The following is an 18,448-nucleotide window of genomic DNA, read 5'->3' on the forward strand; positions in this document are numbered from 1 at the left end:
CTGAAGCCTCTGCTGAGTTTTATCTTTTCTTTGCAAGGCCCTTAGCTTGAGTCAGCATGCATCTAATTTAACATTTGAAAGAAAATAAAAGGGAGAGGCTAGAAAAGCTATTACCTTTTCACCCTTTGGACTGCATCCATTTTAAAAGGTTTCATTTAAAAGTGAAAATATACGGCTTTAAAAAAAAAAAACAAAACACCAAAAAACTTTTTATTTTTTTCCCCTCTCTCTTTCATTAAGGTTTTTGGTGTTAGCTTGTTTGTCAGTCTGAACCGTTCTTCAGCTCCTGTCTGGCTGAGGGTGCTGATGTGTTTGCTGGCTGTGGAGTTCAGCTTGGCGGAGGGAGGCCTCTGCTGAGTGAGGCTTTGATGTTTGAGTAGGAAGGAGGATTAGGATTTGAAGCAAGGTTAGCTCTGAGGTGAGGAAAACTTGTTTGCTCTAAGCTGTTCGTGTAGATATTTCAAGTGTATGTATCACAGTTTAGTTAAGCCTTATGCAGGCATTGATGGGATGTGATGATTATTGAACTGTTTAAAAACACATCCTAAAGGAGAAAAATTACACTGCCTTTGCATTAGCATGTCTACAGCAGGTGTAATTTAACATCCTCAACTCAGTTCAAACAGTCTGGGAATTTGGCTGCCTATACAGTGTGGGCTGTTTGGTTATTTTAATTGTCTTCTGTTGAAGTCCTAAATAGTAATTTCTTATCTGAATAGAGCTACAGGGAATGGGATGAGGATAAACAGGAAAAATACATAATTACGTTTGTTTAAATTCACACCACAGGTCACACAAAAAGATGTACTTGTGTAAACAAGGCTTGTGTTTGTCCATACAGCTGGGTTCAGCTGTGTTGATTGCTGACATCCATTGTCAGCAACAGATCATTTCTGTAGTATAGCCAAGGCTTTAAAACAAAGACAGTAATCAGTCTTGTTGCATAGCTCAGTGACAGCGGTGGCATTACCCTGATGGACAAAGCAAAGTGGGGATTTTTTTAGCCCTGTGTAGCAAGAAGAGGCAAGAATATTGGTTTATACAAGTATTTTTCTGTGTTTTTATTGTCAGCTGCTAAAGATTTACAGTGAACCTGTACCATACTTTCACCAGTCTTGAAATACTGCTTCCTTTCTAAAAACGGTAACACACAAATTAAAATTGAAACACCTTGACAAAACCTGTTTTTATTTAAAGCATTGCTGGCTTTTGTGACTTGTTTATACTTGCACTATTGTGGCACAAGTAACACATGTTTAAAAGTGAGTTTTCCTATTTGGGAGACTCCTAGTTTTTTGCTACGTGTACAGCTCTTAGGTGGGCAGTAGCAGAAGATGTACTGCCTGGGGGAGGGAGCGAGCTCTCCGTCAACATTATTTGTGGTGGTATTCACAGAATAAAGCTGCATTTTATTGGTGCTGGGAGAAAATTAAAAGCACAATGACAGCTTTTTGGTGGTCTTGGTGGGTAGATGCAGGGCTTTTTCTAGTACACGTGCTATAGTTGTACATTACTTCTTCAAAATGGCACTTCAGTATGCCATGCCCATGTGGAGATCAAAAAAACTCAAACCTAAACCCCAGTAGGCCAGCACTGCATAACTGAGGTTGCAACAGGAACTGGAAAAAGTCTTCCATTGGACTTGGCAGTTTGACGTGCAAAGTTGAATTTGGCCTTACCCCATTACTACTCCTCTGCTATTCCAATGGGAGACATTGCAATACAATGGTTGACCATTAAGTGTTTCAAAATCATATGCAGAGAATGGAGGTAGCTGCAGGTTTCATCTTGTTTCTTTATATTTCTGATGATTAAAAATCCAAACTGAAAAGCAGAGTTCAAAAAGTACAAGGTCTTGCTGTGTTCGAGCTACGCTGTCAAACTGTTGCATGTCTTACTTTGCTGGTAAAGGCAGGCATTGACTCTACAGCATATGCTGTAGCTGCTGTGACTGAGAGAGTGTCATACATCGTCGTCCAAGAAGATCATTGCCCCAGTTGTTTCCCCTCATGTTATTAGTACTGGAAATGCAACGGGGGGTTGATGTGAAAACAAGTATTAAGGATATATGCAGTTTAGGATGTGATAAGAAGATGTTTCAGATAGTTAGTCGAGGCAATGGCCTCTTCTGTTTGGGGATTCATGAGTTATGCTGCTTGTGTTTCCATATAAGTGTGTAAAGCATATAAAACAGTTATGTTTTTAAGTTTTCCGAAATAAAACGCCAGACAAGCCATAATGAGCACTTGCAGATTGGTTCCACATGTATCTAGAATGCCTTTCCCTCTAGCATTCTTACCACACTGACTCTTCACTATCTTTGTTGGAGCATGGGCCTGTTGAACCCATCCCAGATAAATTATTAGGGTATATATTTACAGCAGAATGTCTTTTTTTTATTATTTTTTTTCCTTCCAGTGGAAACCTTACATTCTGGAAATAATGTCCTTTCCTCCAGATGCTTTTTGTTCTTTGACTGTGAAGGATGTTCTAGTCAGCGTTTCCTTACCCCTTACCAGCTTATCTCTGCAGTGATTCCCCACAGTGAGTGAAGGAAACTCAGTGCTTTATTTAAAAACTGCATCATCTTTTAGAAAAATGCTTTACTCTTAATAAACAATAGCAGACACACACATGCGCAGTCTTACTGCATGTAAGTCAATTGAAGACAATTACAAGATTGAAATATCCCTTTATTGTTTGATTTGGGAACAATATAGTTTCAGAATTCCAATGCTCAGCTTCAAAACAACTGTTGAAAGTTTCTGGTGAACCAAAGAAAGTATTGTTAAGATGTTGTTCTCCTTTGTTACTCTTTGTTTTTCATCTTGTTCCTCTGTTCTCTAGGAATTTGTTACAGAACAGTATTGAGCAATGGAAAGGGAAAAGTCTTTGTAACTGCCTGTGAGAATAACTGTGTGTTTATATAAGTATTTCTTGTAACAGTTCAGAAGTTAGCTTCGTAGAGTGCTGTTTTGCTAACCAAAAAGACTTCAATAAAACTACAGTTGCTTCCAGAACTAACAGCTCTTAAAATGTGGTTTTAACTTTTACCGTTGCCTCTCGTAGAGGCATCAGTTTGTCAGTTGCATGAAAATCTTAATTAAATTCTTTGTATAACAAAATGATTCCTTTAAAAAGACACAAACAAACAAAAAAATAACCAGAGTATACAACTTGTAAAAACAAAATTACTTTTAACTAGATTTTATTTTTTTTAACAGGGCTTGATAACTTTAAGGAAGGATTTGCATCCTTTTGTGAGAAAAGAATGGATTTGCTTGGCTGCTTTATCATGGTTCATATTCAGAATTACCAGTTCTGGTATTTTAGATATTTTTAGGGTAACATGCCCTGCTAAGCACTGCTGGGTTGCTTTTTACTATTCACATTACATTCCAAACAAGTAGTTGGAGCAACAGTGTATGTAAGCATTATACCTGAAATTTCACATTATCCTTTTTAATTTAGCGGGCATCAGTGCTTTTTCATCTCTTGTGTTTTCAGTGTGATGAGAACTGTACCGTACCAGGCAGGTTCTGGCACCGTAAGCAGGCTGAATACCTAGCTTTCAGAAGTGACTCCTCAGAATAGCCTGTGAATAATTTTTGTCTCATACTACAAGGGGAAGAAAAATAGAAGTAACAAAAGGACTGAACTAATTGAGTAACAAAAATTTGAGCATTTTAATGGATGTGGGAGGACTGGATTATTAATGGGCACATTAGAGAAAAACACTGCACCGTCTGTTCCTCTCAAAGCTTATGGCTGTGTTTTTATAATAGAGACTGCTTACCCTGAAGCCTGTGTATCTTGCATTGAAGAGGAAAAAAAGGAAGAAAAAAACTCCTTGGCCTTCCTTTCAGTAGCAAGCTACTTCACTTATGTCAGCAAAACCTGGTGTCTCTAGTTTCAGAGTACTTTATGGCAAGGTCTGTATCTCGGCCCAGAAGGTTGAGTGCTGTCGTCTTCATCAGAGTTCAGAAGCTCTTATAGACAGTCACTGGGCATTGGTTATGAGTTGTTGGGTTTTTTCCTCTTTTTGTCTCTTAGACATAGTGTTTATGCTTCCAGAATCTTAGCATGTGAGGCCAATAAAAGCGCCAATGACAAAACAAAACGCTTCTCTTACAGTGAGCAGCAGACAGATTATGGAACCGTTTGAGCATTGTTTGTGCAGTCCCTGAAGTATGAAATGGTGAAGTTGTTTGCTGCTTCTCCTTAGACCTAAGCCATGCCTGCTCCAAAATTGCCTCTCATCTGTCTAGCATTTGCATTTGACCCCTCCTCCTTGCCCACCCTCACTGTCTGCACTGCCTGGTACTACTGTGTGGTGGTGCTGTGTCATGTAGCTAGCTCTATGACTCTATGAAAAGGATTTTTTTAATAGAATTGTACAGAAAATATAAGAATTCTACATTGCAGTGTTGTTTTGGGTGGGTTTTGTTTTTAAATAAAGACTAGTAAATAAGTAAAGCAGCAGGATGTAGTTCACCCAGCTGTATCCAAGAGATTTGGTAAGGGGCAGAGTTGCTGTTACTTGCATTTGTTGCCTGTAGGTCTCTGTGGAATGATGCTAGCTATATGTAATGCTAGATGGTATGATTTCCTTAGCCTCTATGGACTGTGTTTGTTCTACCTTCCCCTTTCTATAACAGTGTTAAACCCCCAAGTCTCAGTTTTGTTTTTGTCACCTTTTTATTGCTCTTGGACAGTTTTGTAATTCATTGAGGAGAGACGAGTGCTCAGTGCTTTGCTGCTGTGATACTTTTTTCTCCAGTAAGATATAGATGGGATAACTTTCTTCTGCCATTTAATACCTGCCTTTGACCCTTGAAACTGAGACCAGGTGATGACTGTTACCTCCTCACCTCCACTTGCTTGGCTATACTGACCTGTCGTGCAGCAATATAGAAGACTTGCACTATATTTTTGCTGCTTTTACTTGCTAACTAAAGTTTGTGTCAAATCTCTTATCTTTCTATTCTGGTCATAGAGTATCACAACTTTATTGATGAAAACTAATCCATTTTATGTACTAGTTCGACGAACCTCTGTGCTTTTCCCCCTGCTAGCCATCTGTGGACCTGAAGCAAAGCAAGAGATTATGGCATAACTTGCACTAATGATATAAATGTGTTAGATCAGCTATGTATCCCAAAACTGACTTCTGCTGTGCTTAAGAACAGTTTGTTTTGTGCTAGTAGGGGTGAAAGAGATGTTCTTCTTTTATTACAGTATTAATATATTGTTGTACCTCTTGACTTCCAGGTTGCATCACAACGCATAAGCTCAGTGGATCTTTCATGCTGCAGCCTGGAGCACCTGCCTGCCAACCTGTTTTATAGCCAAGACCTCACTCATCTCAACTTAAAGCAGAACTTCCTGAGGCTAAACCCTAGCCCATCCACAAGTAGAGCACTTAGTGAATTACAAAGGTAAAGTAACGCGGTTCTACTGGTCTTGCTCTGCCCTTGGAGCCAATGGACTACTGGTTTGCAGGAACTTTCCTAAAAAATTACTACCTGGCTCTTGTTGGAGGATTGGCCTGCTGTAATGCTTCAAAAATCGGTTAACTCTGCATGTTAGAAACAGATTAGATTTCATAAGAAACTTTGTTTTTCTTGTAAATAGAAGGCTATTTTCAATCTAAAATGCAGTTTTCAGAAAACATTGTTTTTATCTACCTACTGAGGCCAGACTAGTTCTTCAATTTTTGACTCAGGTGAGTGAGTATGAGTTGGTAAGCTGCCCATCAAAGGGATAGTCTAGGTAGGAACAGTACTGCGTGTGACTTGACTTAGCAGTTTTTTGTTACCCCCAAAGCAAAGAAAGCCCTGATTTAATAAATTCAGTCTGATTCCTGTTCCATTTCTGCTCTGCTCAGTCCTAATCCTTCTATCCTAGTAACTGTGACCTTCCAGTTCTTTTCACTGCAGCTCACCTAAGAATGTAACAAATAGGTAGAGCGCGGCACAGTTGGTGATCTGGATGATTCAATGTATGTGTTGTGTCCTGTGGAATGAGGACATACATCTTTCTGTATTCGGAAAGGTGAATGCTTCCATACTGACCACAAAACTATGACTTTAATTTCAGTGGTAACTGAATTGCAGAGTACCTCAGGATTATATTTGCGGATGGACCTGTTCAAATGAAATGTTTTAAACCACATTTCTAAATCCCTTCCTCTTTGAAAAACAACCGAAAAATACAAGATGGGTTGTGCAGGCTGTTGTATTTGTGTGTAATTCCAATTTTGTTCTGGAAAACCAAAAAATTTGGCATAATGGAAGATGAATGAACCCAACAGGTCTGCTTCACAAACAAAGCAGGCAGTGATTCCAAGAGCTTATGAACGCAGTCTGGAGAGGAATACTAGCTTAAATGTTCTGTGAATGTCCTTATAGGTCTCCAGAGAGCAAGTGGAATTTTAACACGTTAGGTGATGGAACGTGGACAAATTATGAATGTTTTTCATTTTAAATGATTTTTTTATCATTTTTCCTTTTTAAATATCAGAAAGTGTACAGGAGATACTTGGTTATATTTTGTCCATGTACATAACACCTAATTCTGTTTGGGATTAGAAAGCATTTATAAATAATGCGCTGGGTAACATTCATTATCTGTTTAATGTTCTTTTGCAATTGTAGGAACAGCTGAAGAGTCTTGCTGGAAGTTAATAAACTGTTAAAATTTTTCTCACTAATGTGAGCCTGAACATGCAAGAGTGAAAACAGTTCAGGTGACCAAATAAAAGCTCTCCTGTTGAATGAGATTCTGAATCAGGAAAATCCTGGAGAAGTGGCCTGTACCCAAGGTGGTGCAAAACTGGTTGTCTCATTCTTCTGAGAACTGGTGCTGTTCTGTCAGGAAAGAATGGTCTGCTCTGCCTCCATTGCTTTGAGATTGTCAAGAAGGTACAGGGAATGTCTGTGAACTTCTGCAGCAAAAAAATGAATGATTAGGAAGGTTACACAGCACTGTTTCAGTGGGTCAGAGCCAGTGCCTCGTGAACTCCTGCCCTTTGGCGCTGACCTTCCCTTTGCACAGGTGGCATCACCCAGGTTGTGCGTAGCTGGAAGCTGCTGTGGCTGTTCCCATTGATGAGCCAGTGGAAAGGGCTGTGTGAGGTGGTAGTTCCTGCCAAGGGTTAGCAAGAGCAGTGCCCCATCAGTTATGTTTTGCCTCCCAACAGCAGCAAAAGCATGGCCCTGGCCCTGGAATGCTCTCCCATGCCATGCTCCTTCCTTCCCTGAGAAACGCATTGCTGGCTTCTCCTCCTGAGGGTGAGAAAACTTGGGTTTTACTTGTGCAGCAAAAAAACATTTCAACCAGCTCAACTGCTACTGTAAGTCTGCTTTTCTGTAGTGAGTAAATACACAAATACCTAGCAAGAAGGGAACACTGTATCTTTTTGAAATTATTAGTGAATCCCAGCATGAAATCATGTGCAAAGTAAGGGAAGTTCAGTCATTCCTGGGAACACAGGTTGTTATTTGTCTGATATTTTATTTTTGTTTCTTTTTAATCCAATTTCATAAAACCATTTTCACATCTTTTGGGGGTTACATGAGGTAAAACTTGACTGGATAAACCAAAAGTCTTCTTTTTTGTTTGCCCATGTTCTTTCAAACCACTGCAAAGCAAGTACAAAATCTCTGCTGTTCAGGTTTGGTACTGTTGGCTTTTATACCAAATTCTCAATTGCTAAATTGCAGCCACACACAGGGCATGGCACTAGTAAATCAAGCCCAGCAGTATTTTAGGCTCCAAAATAACCATGTGCTTGGATGTTGTGAACAAAATGTATTGGCATTTGTATGCTTACCCTTCCTGGTACAATTTTCAATTAAAATCTGGTTAGCAAGGCAGTCTAGGAAAATTTGTCTTGTTATAAGCAGCTCTTGGTGCTAGCTGTTCCTCTTAATAAATCACTTTAGATGGTAATTTAATAAATACTCATGAATGCTGGATTTCAAAACAAGGAGGTAGATCAAAGACAGAAGAAAATACCAAATTTTCAGCTACCCACCAAACAGATTTACAAGCAGCTGGGTCATAGTAATGGGATGCTGACATATGCACTGACTTGGCAGGTAGAGTCAGGAATGAATTGGGAAAAACCCAAGAATTCCTACTTTTGTTTATGCAGTTATTTCTTTCAGTTGTTAAAATGTGATTTATTGCATTTCTGAATAAAATATTTAGTCCTTCTCAATGCATGGCAGGTCTCCATTTTGGGAACTAACCTCCTCATAGCATGTGAAGGTTTACAGAGGTGTAGATGCACTTTTTTTCCTGGGAGCTACACTTTCACTTGCTTTACTATCCACTTAAACTTGTGTTAAGTTCTCTTACTGCAGCTGTGAACTTCTGTAACTGAACTGTCTGAATGTTGAAAGGTATGTACAGCTACCTGTATTTTTTTCCTACTTACTGGGCAATACGTACTTCATACTATGTATAAAAGTAGGCAGTCTGAAAATTCATCTGTGTTAAAAAAAAAACAAAACCACAGCAAACATTTGATACTTGTTCTCCCTCATAGTAGCTTTTAAAGTTATAGGAAAGGGTGTTTTTCTTTTAGGGGAGAGAGGAGATTCCCTAGCTGAAAGATTGTCCAGCTGTTGCAGTACTGGAAACAGTGGACGTGTGTTGTGACAGTATCCCCATTTGAGTCAGAATTTGCCTTTATGCCTTGGTGTTTTAGCCCCTGTACACTGCAGGTGGAGCAACTGAAGACATTCTGTTGTCTTTAGTTGTCAGAAATGTTATTGCTTACACTCTTTGGATGTTGGTTGGTGGATTTTTTTTTAATTATTTTTTTTAAACCATAAAGTTGAGATTTATATGTACACTGTGTTCCCAAACCTCACTTTCCCCTTATCTACAATGCAACTTCACAGCTCTTGTTCTGAAGTGCAAACAAGAGTTCAGGCTTACTAAATTTGCAGAGTACTATTGCTCTACGTTTGAAGCAAATGAATAAACTGTAGTCCTTATTTACTGTTGCTCTGCTTCACTGGGCTAAGCACCCCTTTATATTTATATGTCATTGTTTCAGTCATTGCCGTTGGAAAAAACTGTTGGCATCGAGAATACTGTTTGTTAATATTGAAAATTAAGTTGTCAGTATGTGGATTTTTAATGTAAGCCTGTTTCAGATTTAGAAAGAGAGAAAGGAAAAAGTGGGAGTGTAATAAGCCACAAAGTTTCTTTTTAATGATAAACAGCGATGCTGCCAATTTTATCTGAAGAATAAGTTGTTACTCCAGTTGTTGTTGTTAATTATTAGCAGTAATTATATGGATTTTTATCTCAAGATCAGTTGGTATCTTTTCTCTCCCAAAGCCTCTTTAGAAATTAACTGCCTTCCCTGGCATCTCAGCTGAAATTCTTCTGGGCTAGTGGCAATAAGTTGAAGTTACATCTATAGTGTATGAGAAGGCTAGAGGACTCTGAGATATTGATGCAAGTGGGTTTTGAAATCCCTTGCTACTTCCAACTGTAGGATAGCTGTTCTTAGATGAAACCCCAGAATTTAGGGGGGATCCTCAAGGTAATCCCTCCTTATGAACTCAATGTGCAGTATGTAGGCAATTCAAAACACACTGATTGCTCAGAGAACACTTTAGGTTCCCAGACAGCTTTAAAAAATAGGGGGACCAGTATCAGCAACCCAACTGGCATGAACACAGTAGACAAGCTTGCTACATGTGGTGGTGAGAACCTACCTTGTCCCTAGAGATTGAGGAGCAGGGAAGAAAGTCTCTAGCCTGCCACTTGGTCTCAAAGTTCATTGAAGTGCTCCTTCACTTTATTATAATATATAAAATATATATGTTACTATATTATAAAATATTATTGCTTTAGTGTATGAAACTGAGGTTAGTGAAGAAAATTGGATGGATTAATGACATGCCAAATACACATCTTCCCGCTTGCCAGGCCCCACAGGGTACTGCCAGTAGACACAGTGGAAAAGATTCGAGCTTTCTCTTTTTTGTTGTTGTTCTTGTTTGTTTGTTTTGTGGGTTTTGTTTGTGTGTTTGGGGTGGGGGTTTTTTGTTTTATTTTGGGGTGTGGGGGGGTTAGGATGCTCTTCTGGAAACGAATTTGCTTCTAAATGCATGCATTCATTGAAGTTATTTAAATTAATCCAGCTAGCATGGGGAGTATGCTACCACAAAGAATGGAGTGCCCCTGCATGCTCCACAGTGTGGGAAGGTGCTGGGAGCTTTCTCTCACACTCTAATGGTCTCAGAGCCAGGGAACCTTTTATACTTGTTTCTCCTCTTTCACTTGAAGCTGAAGACTGAAGCATAGCCATCTAAGCAGTAGGGCAAGAAGGAGAAGTTGGCATGATATTGACAACCAGAGGTCTACTAGTAACAAACTCCGTGTAGTGTTTGCTGTATTCTGGTGCTATATTTCCTCAGCTCAGTAGCCTTGGCATATTTTTTTTCTCTATTTATAATACTAAAGACCACACTTGAAATATGATTTTTATGTCACTTCACTACTTTTGTTCTATTTGGTTTGTAAAGGTGTTGAAGGAAGGAAGGTTTGGTTTTGTTAGTGCATTTTTCCAAGTCTTCATGACTGGTTGTGTTTTACATAGCTCCTGTGTACCTTTCTGAACTCAAGAAAGTACCCTCATGTGAATACTCGGTAAAAGTCAGTGACATTTGATTAAAGAAAAATAAATTGCAAAATCAAGTTGCTACAAGTGACTGAGTGGGGAAGGTTGCAAAATCCATTTAATGCCTGAAACACATTGGATTTTTTTGATTGTTTAAATTGGAGTAGTGAACTTCTTAGTAGTGGTAGTAGAATAGATGGCACTAGCAAATATGCTGTAAAATAGCATTTTTAAAAATAGTATAGTCTAAAAATAGAAATTGCAGTTAATAACTGGGCTCAGTTTAGTGGAACTATTAGGCTAAGTATAGCAGTATCTCTTTTAAATAATACTTCAAAAAGTGGTGAACATACTTACAGAATCCAGTTATTGTGTATCAGCCTACTCTTGCTTGTCCGTTGCCTTCTGATGTGGCTTCTGAAGTAAGGGGTTTCTTTTCATGTATTTAAACATGTTTCAGTTTGGAAGCCCACTGCTAGCTAATGCTCATGTATTTCAAATATGGATTTCCAGTATAGAGAAGGAGAATGTATTTTCACATTTTTCCTAGGAATTCTGTTCTTTCTCTGAGGACATTCTTTCCCTGCTAATGAAGCAGTGTGCGCTAGGTGTGGGCAGAGAATGAGAACTGCAAAGTATAGTAACAGAGGTTCACATTATTTTCACTTAACAAAACATACATTTTCTTTTTCTTGTCTTTATAAAACAAGAGTAAGTCTTCTTACCAACTATGTAATAGAATAAAAGCTTTATTGTTGTTTTAAGTTTGCAGGTGGTCTGAATTTAACTTAACATCTGTGATTATTTGTATTTTGAAAAATAATTGCCTAGATCTAAAGTCATTCCTATCTGTGCAGTGCAGTCTCTTTTTTCCCTTTATTTTTTTCTTTTTAATGCAGTCTACTAATTAATTTTGGCATAGAGACTCAGGTCTGTATGCCACAATTGTTGTGCCTTTTATAGTTTAAAATTTGAGTGGAGGGGAGAGATATCAGGATGACTGTTGCTGGTGTGTTTGCATAAAAGGTGGTGAAGATACCAAAACTGCAGCTATTAGTCTGCTTTTTTCTTTCTGTCTTTTTCTTTTTCCCACATGAGATTTAAGGAAGGAGGAAGGAAATAAAAATTCAGATTAAACTATGTTTTCATTTATTCAATCAGCTAACAGAGAAATCAATAATTAATGGGTGAATTTGTCCAAGTTTCTTCTGACTTGACCAGACCAGCTTAGTGACCCTTTTTCCTGAGGTGACTTTACTCCACCTGTATTTGTGTGGTGCGACATGAGCTACTTCTTTTCTGAATGAACAGGAGTCTTGTCCAGAGAAACAGAGTGGAAAACACCAGCAGAGCTCCTTGTTCCTCCTCTCTGTACTATCTACTGAAAAGCCTTTCATGCCCAAGGTGGGCAGGGCTGCTATTGACCTCAGTTAGGTAAAGCCTTCACCGGCAGCATCCAAGTCACTCTCCCTAGCTGTTGCAGAAACAGTCTACCGCGATTCAGCTGTCTCGACAAATTTAGCAGGGCAAAGAGGGCTGGAATAGTTCATTTTAATTGCCGAACTAATTTAAGGATTTTACAATGACTTCCCTTTCTGGGAAGGGAAATGCTATGACAGTATTTCTGGCGCTAAGCTAGCTGCTCACTTAGGCAATAAGGCTATTGATGGGAAATCTGATGCAACTGCAAAAAGGCAGTAAATTGGACCTTTTATTTCCAAGGAGGAAATTGGTGTGTCGGGTTTATATGGAAATTCTCTTCATGATTAAGTTAGTGGCCGAAGTAGCTGGCATTCATGAAGGTAGCAAGTTGTAGTTCAGTTCCAACACTCGTCGCAGTGCTGCTAGGCAAGTGCCATCGATCTGTCGGGAATGCTGCTGAAGCTGAGGGATGGTCATGCTACTGCTTGAAATGCCGCTACAGTCCAAATAGTGGAGATAGTATTGGGAAAGTGATTGTTTTCCTTAAACTGAGTCCCTTATTAAGCCATGTCTTCTGTTTTGAGTGTAGTAAAATACTGCTTTTTAATTGCTTTTGGTAAGAGCAGGGCAGGACTGGTTTTGTCAGATGAGTCTGTTACACCGTCATTTCAATGATGGTGTATGGCCAATCCAATATACTATTCCTCCTGCTCCAAACACAGTGAAACATATATGCTGTACTATGTAATGGAAATTTCTCTGCTGTGCACATCGGGTAGATCTGAATTTGAAATTAGCACATCAGTTCATTTTTGCTGTAGATACAAACTTCTCCTATTAGTCCCTCTCGTCATTTTGCACATGTCAAACTAAAGCCATTCCTGAAGTGGCAGCTTCAGGATTAAGTAAGTGGAGATTTTTTGGCTCAATTATGGCAATTAGTGTTCGGTTGTATTGCATGTTTAAACTCAAGGCTTGACATGTCAGCATTTTGCTCTAGTTTGAAGTAGGGCTGGTTTTGGTCAGAGTAGTGAGTGTTTATGTATTGTTCATTACAATAGAAAGCTCAATGAACATAGTGTGTTGTGAGAGGCTGTGCTTCAGGTTGGCTTTTTTGAACCAATAACATAGTCTAGAGTGAAGGAAGGAGGGAAAAGAGGAAGGAAAGCATATATATGGACTTGATACAAGGTTATTACATTGTCATGCCTCAAACGAGCAACGTTGTGCCTTTTCTTCTTTCTAACAATGCCATGGGGGCAGCGTCAATTATGTGCCTGTGCTTCAGGTAGGAATAAAGATTTGGGTGCAAGAAAACAGCAAAGACGTTGCTCTGTAAAATCTTATTTAAAGCCTGACACTGTGTAAACTGAGTAATAGAAAACTTGAGCATGTAAAATACTTCTACTTTATTTATATTGATGCTACAAATGATACTGGTGCTACTGACTGTAAATCTATCTAGATGTAAGAAACACTGTAAACAGTTAAGCATTTTAAATGTGCAGCATGGCAGTGCTCCATAATGGAAGTGCACCAACCCATCTGTGATGTGGATGGTGGGAAGTGAGTGGCCAAAGCTTTAGAGGTAGACTTAGGTCTTAACTTTGAGCAAATGCCTGCTAGTTTGACTTGGTAATGTTCTGTATTTGACAGTGCTCCATTAGAAGAAATGTGACTGTAGCATTTCACAAACAAACATGTTTACAAAGGAGGGAAGACAGTATCTCTTTCCTGCCGGTTGTTTTAAATTAATCTCTTTAACTAAACGTATGGTGTCTGTCTTTCAGCTTTTCTTTAAATGTCATTTAACAATGAACTCTCCTTTGTGGATTATTTGACATACGCGTACATGTGCATTTTCAGCTTCTGTATGAGTATATCCAACACTGGATGTACTACTCCCCTTACATACTGTATAGACCTGTTAACAAGTTCAGTTGGTGCTCTTAGTAACTGGATTACTTGCAGAAGGCCCTTAATAAGCACACAGTAAAACATACAGTAGGGTAGCAGAGATGTAATCCCAGATACATATGGGGTGGGGGGGCTAGGGTTTTGTCTCCCTGTCTTTGACCTATGACAATTATACACAACAAGTATGTGTGCAGAAAATCCTGAAGCTGACCACCGCATTGGAGTTAGTTGCTGTATTCCATAGCTTTCTTCACCTCCTCGCCCCCCCTCCCCCACTCCAGCCCTCTTTCCTCTGTGTATTAGCTTGATCTTCTGTAAATTTATCTTAAGATTTTATTTGGGGTCTTACAGTAGATTGTAGTTTTCACTTGTTTAGTGGGCAGAACTGAGACACTTCTTCTGAGACTCCAGAGCAGTACAGGTAAAGGCTGTAGCCTCGGTGTTGATTATTAAATGAGTTAATTCTTTTCATGGTTGACTTAAATTTGAATGGTTGCATTTCGATTTTTCCAGCAACTTAGTTATTTTTTAAACTTCCTGTCATCACTAGTATTTTGCACTTACCTAAATACTGAAAAAAAATATCTAATTTCTAAAGACTGCGGAGTCCGCTACTTAGAGCACTCTTGTTTGTATTTGCAGTTGACTTTGAGGAAGATGTGGGACAGCTGTTCCACCACAGAATCACTCCAAGTTTCAAGTATATCTGTGGCCCAAATCTACTCTTAAAGATAAATGTAAGATTGTGCATTTTAGTTCTAGGTTTGAGATTTTTAAGCTTTTTCTCTCAAAAGAGAGGAATATAAAGGTATAGTGTTTAAAATGTGCTACTTTTTTTTTTTTTTTTTTTCCCTGGCTAGTAGGTCTTATTAGCATCAGCTGGCTAACCCTAGCCTCCTTTTTATTTTACAGTTCACCCTCTAGAGATATATTAGTCATTGTTTCTGCACAGTAGCATTTTTTTCCCTGCAGCAGTAATTTGATTGCAAGATTTCATTTAGTCTCCATCTAACTCTGATCCAAACTTCTGCCTCCAGCATGGCACAGGGTGTTCAAAATCTGTGTTAACTCTGGCCATGATTTTTCCAGGTTTTTTCTTCTGCCATCTTTGCACCAAAATACCGGTAGAGAGCACAGCATTCCCTTGCTTGCTGCAAGCCTGTGTAAATGTTAAGTATGTTTACAGCCTGTCTTTTGGTGTAAAATCCACACTTCAATTACAACCCCCATTGAAATACAATACAAAGGCGCTACTTACATTTTCATATTGAGGTTTAGTCAGTGACATGAGTTTTTGATTTAGGCAATACTAAAGGTGTGTGCTGGTTGATTGCAGAGGCTGGTAAGTATTTTTAAGAGTCTTTTGATGTTAAAACTCTTTAACCTTTTAATGCTTGATGTGATTGATTTCTGTCCGTGTTTTCTGGTTGGGGAAGACAAAGTGCTTTGAGGTAAGAATGTGCTGGGCCAGCGTGGAGGCTGTGGATGCACTGGCACATGCTGTCAGAGATTACTTTCGTGTGGAATAGCAGTGTCCATACGTGCAGTTTTGCTTCCATCAGCATGTTATATAAAAGCCTGCTCGCACAAAATAAAGGACTTGAGTCTTAAAAAAAGGAAAATGAAGTCCAAATAAAATGTCCTGGTGTAAACCATGCCAGAAAAGAAACTTCCTCCCATCTATCAGAATCTGACACAGATCTTTTCATTCATCCTTTTTACTTGCCTTTAGGCATACCTCCCAGTGGTTGTTAGGCAACCATAATAATGTTGCTGAACATGCAGGCTGGCTAATTGGATTGTCCCCTTCTTTGTTTTTTTTTTTTTTTTCTCAAACAGTCTTGATCATCTTTAATAAGGCAAGCACATGCAAGTTGCTTCATTGGCTGATGTGATAAATCAAGGGGCTTTTAAGAGTTTCTTGACACGGCAAGGACAAAATTTTGAAATCTCTGTGAGCTTTGACATTGTACTTAATCGAGAGCATAAGAATTTGCCTCTGTCACTACAGAAGTCTTGCTAAATTCTGCTTTAATTCAGCACATTTCCCAGTTGTATTCAAACCAGCCTATCCTAATGAGAAATTTTGGTTGAAAGGCAGTATCTACTCACATGAATGGAGCTGAGCTGCACCACAAAAATTTACTGTTCAAACAGGCTGAGAATTTCCTGCACCTTGTAACCAGTGTCACTAGGATAGTCTTATTAGCAAGAAATGTGTTCAGAAAAATAGCAGTGCTTTAGTACAGCGTGAGATGGCACAGAAGAAATTACATATATCATAAGGATGGCAAGGGTTTTGTTTGTTAGGCTCATAGGAGAATATATTTAGCGTGTTATTCAGGAGGGCTTGTTTCTCTATGCCATCTTAACGTGAGTATACTCTTGCAAGTGGTGTTGAACTTGAGCGTCTACTCGTTTCCCCAGTTATTCTGGGTACATAAACTAAAATTGCACGTGGTTTGTATTTACATAACCAAACTTACCTTGTATTAACTATTGCAAGGCAACATGGTGTGGTTTATGATCCACTTATTTGCCCTCTTTATTTTTTTTTTCTTATCTCATTGTAGATTCACCAAGTTGAAGAGCCTTAATCTTTCCAATAATAATTTAGGAGACTTCCCACTGGCAGTCTGCAGCATCGCAACCCTGACTGAACTCAACGTGTCCTGCAATGCCCTCAGAAGTGTTCCAGCAGTTGTAGGCGAGATGCACAAGCAAGTACTTTCTTAAAACTTTGTGTACACAGCCTGATAATAAAGGCAATAAGCAGTTTCATGACTCTATACATAATCTGGCTATAAGAAACATTTTAAACTCACTGGGTTTTGTCAGAGCGTACTGGCTTAAGATCTGTGTGGAAAAAGTTGTGAGCTGTTGATGGAGGGAAAGCACACTTAGTGTCTTGAAGCTCTTCCAGACCCCAGCATTTGACACAAGGGTCATCTTCACAATGAAGAAAATGTTTCAACCTCCTTGCTCATGTGCTTCATCCATCACATTGTTGCAATTCTGGAGATGTTTGAAGATAGGATACAACTGTCTTAACACAGCCTATGTTTCATAGTTGCTAACGTTTTTAATTGTTTGATCGGTATCTTCTGTAGCAGATGTTAAAGCCTTACTCATTAACATTTTTCTTTCTTCTGCCCTTTTGTACATTTTAAGTCACTGTAATTGTGGCAGATTTGTGTATTTGTAGGAAGGAAATGTGATTTAACAGGTCACTCACTGTCTTCACTCTCCCTTCCTCTCCCCTGCTTTTAATAGCTTGCAGACATTTTTGCTGGATGGCAACTTTCTTCAGTCCCTTCCTGATGAGTTGGAGCATATGCATCAGCTCAGCTACGTGAGTCTGTCCTTCAATGAGTTTACCAACATTCCAGGGGTTCTGGAGAAGCTGAATGCCATGGATAAGCTCTGTATGTCAGGAAACTGCATGGATACCCTGAATCTGCAGGTGTTAAAAAGGATGCCTCATATTAAACATGTGGATCTAAGGTAGGTGTTTGGAAAAGTGGAAAAATAAGTGGGTCTAAATTATTGGTTGAAAAGGTTTCTCTTTGGCTGCCAGAATTGCCCCCAGGTAGGAATCTATTGTGTTAGTCCATCAAACCATGTTTCTGGTGGTGTTGTGTAACTCACAGCACTTGTCCGTGACTTAGCATTCTTCTTTGAAGAAGAGATAGCATTTAGGGAGATCGATAGATAAGGAAATGAGTTTGGGGGAAAATTAATATTTACACTGAAAGATCAAACAAAACAGGGCCTGGGACACTAGTGATTCCTGCAGTTCTTGTTGCTGCAGTGTTAGTGTAATATAAATGATAGTCCCTGACCTAAAAAAGCTTCTGTCTGAAATGTTACAGATGTGTGGGATGGAGAAAAGGGCAGTGAAGGTGAAAGGACAAAAATAGATATTTTAATATTTCTTGGTATGTTAAAAAGCCTAGTCCACCATAAGTAATGTTATTTTATTGTTGCGCTCAGCAGAGTCTAAACAGATCCTTGTTATAAATGACTCCGGTATGAGGTGGTTCTTTATTCTTACAGTCTCTGGGCAAGCTAGCTTCTGCAGTCAGCTGGGCAAGGCTCAGTTCAGAGCCTGGACCATGAGGTCAAAACAACGATGAATTTTGGAACCATTTAGTTAAGCTGTTCAAGCTAAAACTTAGTGTGCCGTACTGCCGTGTAGCTGTCAGACTTTGCAATCAAGAAAGAGTCAGCATAAGAAAACAGCTAAAATAGATGGATGACTTCTGAAGTGGTTATGGTGGTGTTAAAATATGCCTGTGTGTTCATATGTACACCAAAAGCGCATAAATAAATAAATAAATTGGCCTCAGAGCAGAGGCACTGTGGCTAAGCTGGCTCCAAGTTCCAGCCCTGTCATTGTCTGCCGCATCCCGTCTGCACTGAGCAGTGAACAGTGGCTCTTTGTAACGCTACCTGCAGTAG

At 39.1% G+C, this 18,448-nt stretch overlaps 1 protein-coding gene across 2 annotated transcripts in view; it reads left to right on the forward strand.

The window, feature by feature from the left end:
- The window catches only part of PHLPP1 (PH domain and leucine rich repeat protein phosphatase 1), a 143,304-nt gene that overhangs the window by 89,058 nt on the left and 35,798 nt on the right, over positions 1 to 18,448 (forward strand). For both annotated transcript variants that reach the window (XM_055704900.1, XM_027799234.2), the window contains exons 4-6: positions 5,272 to 5,438; positions 16,561 to 16,707; positions 17,261 to 17,491. In XM_055704900.1, the coding sequence (XP_055560875.1) occupies positions 5,272 to 5,438; positions 16,561 to 16,707; positions 17,261 to 17,491 (545 nt within the window). The remainder of the gene's footprint in view (positions 1 to 5,271; positions 5,439 to 16,560; positions 16,708 to 17,260; positions 17,492 to 18,448) is intronic.

This window comes from Falco cherrug, chromosome 3 (genome assembly GCF_023634085.1).
Source record: "Falco cherrug isolate bFalChe1 chromosome 3, bFalChe1.pri, whole genome shotgun sequence".
NCBI classification, from domain to species: domain Eukaryota; kingdom Metazoa; phylum Chordata; class Aves; order Falconiformes; family Falconidae; genus Falco; species Falco cherrug.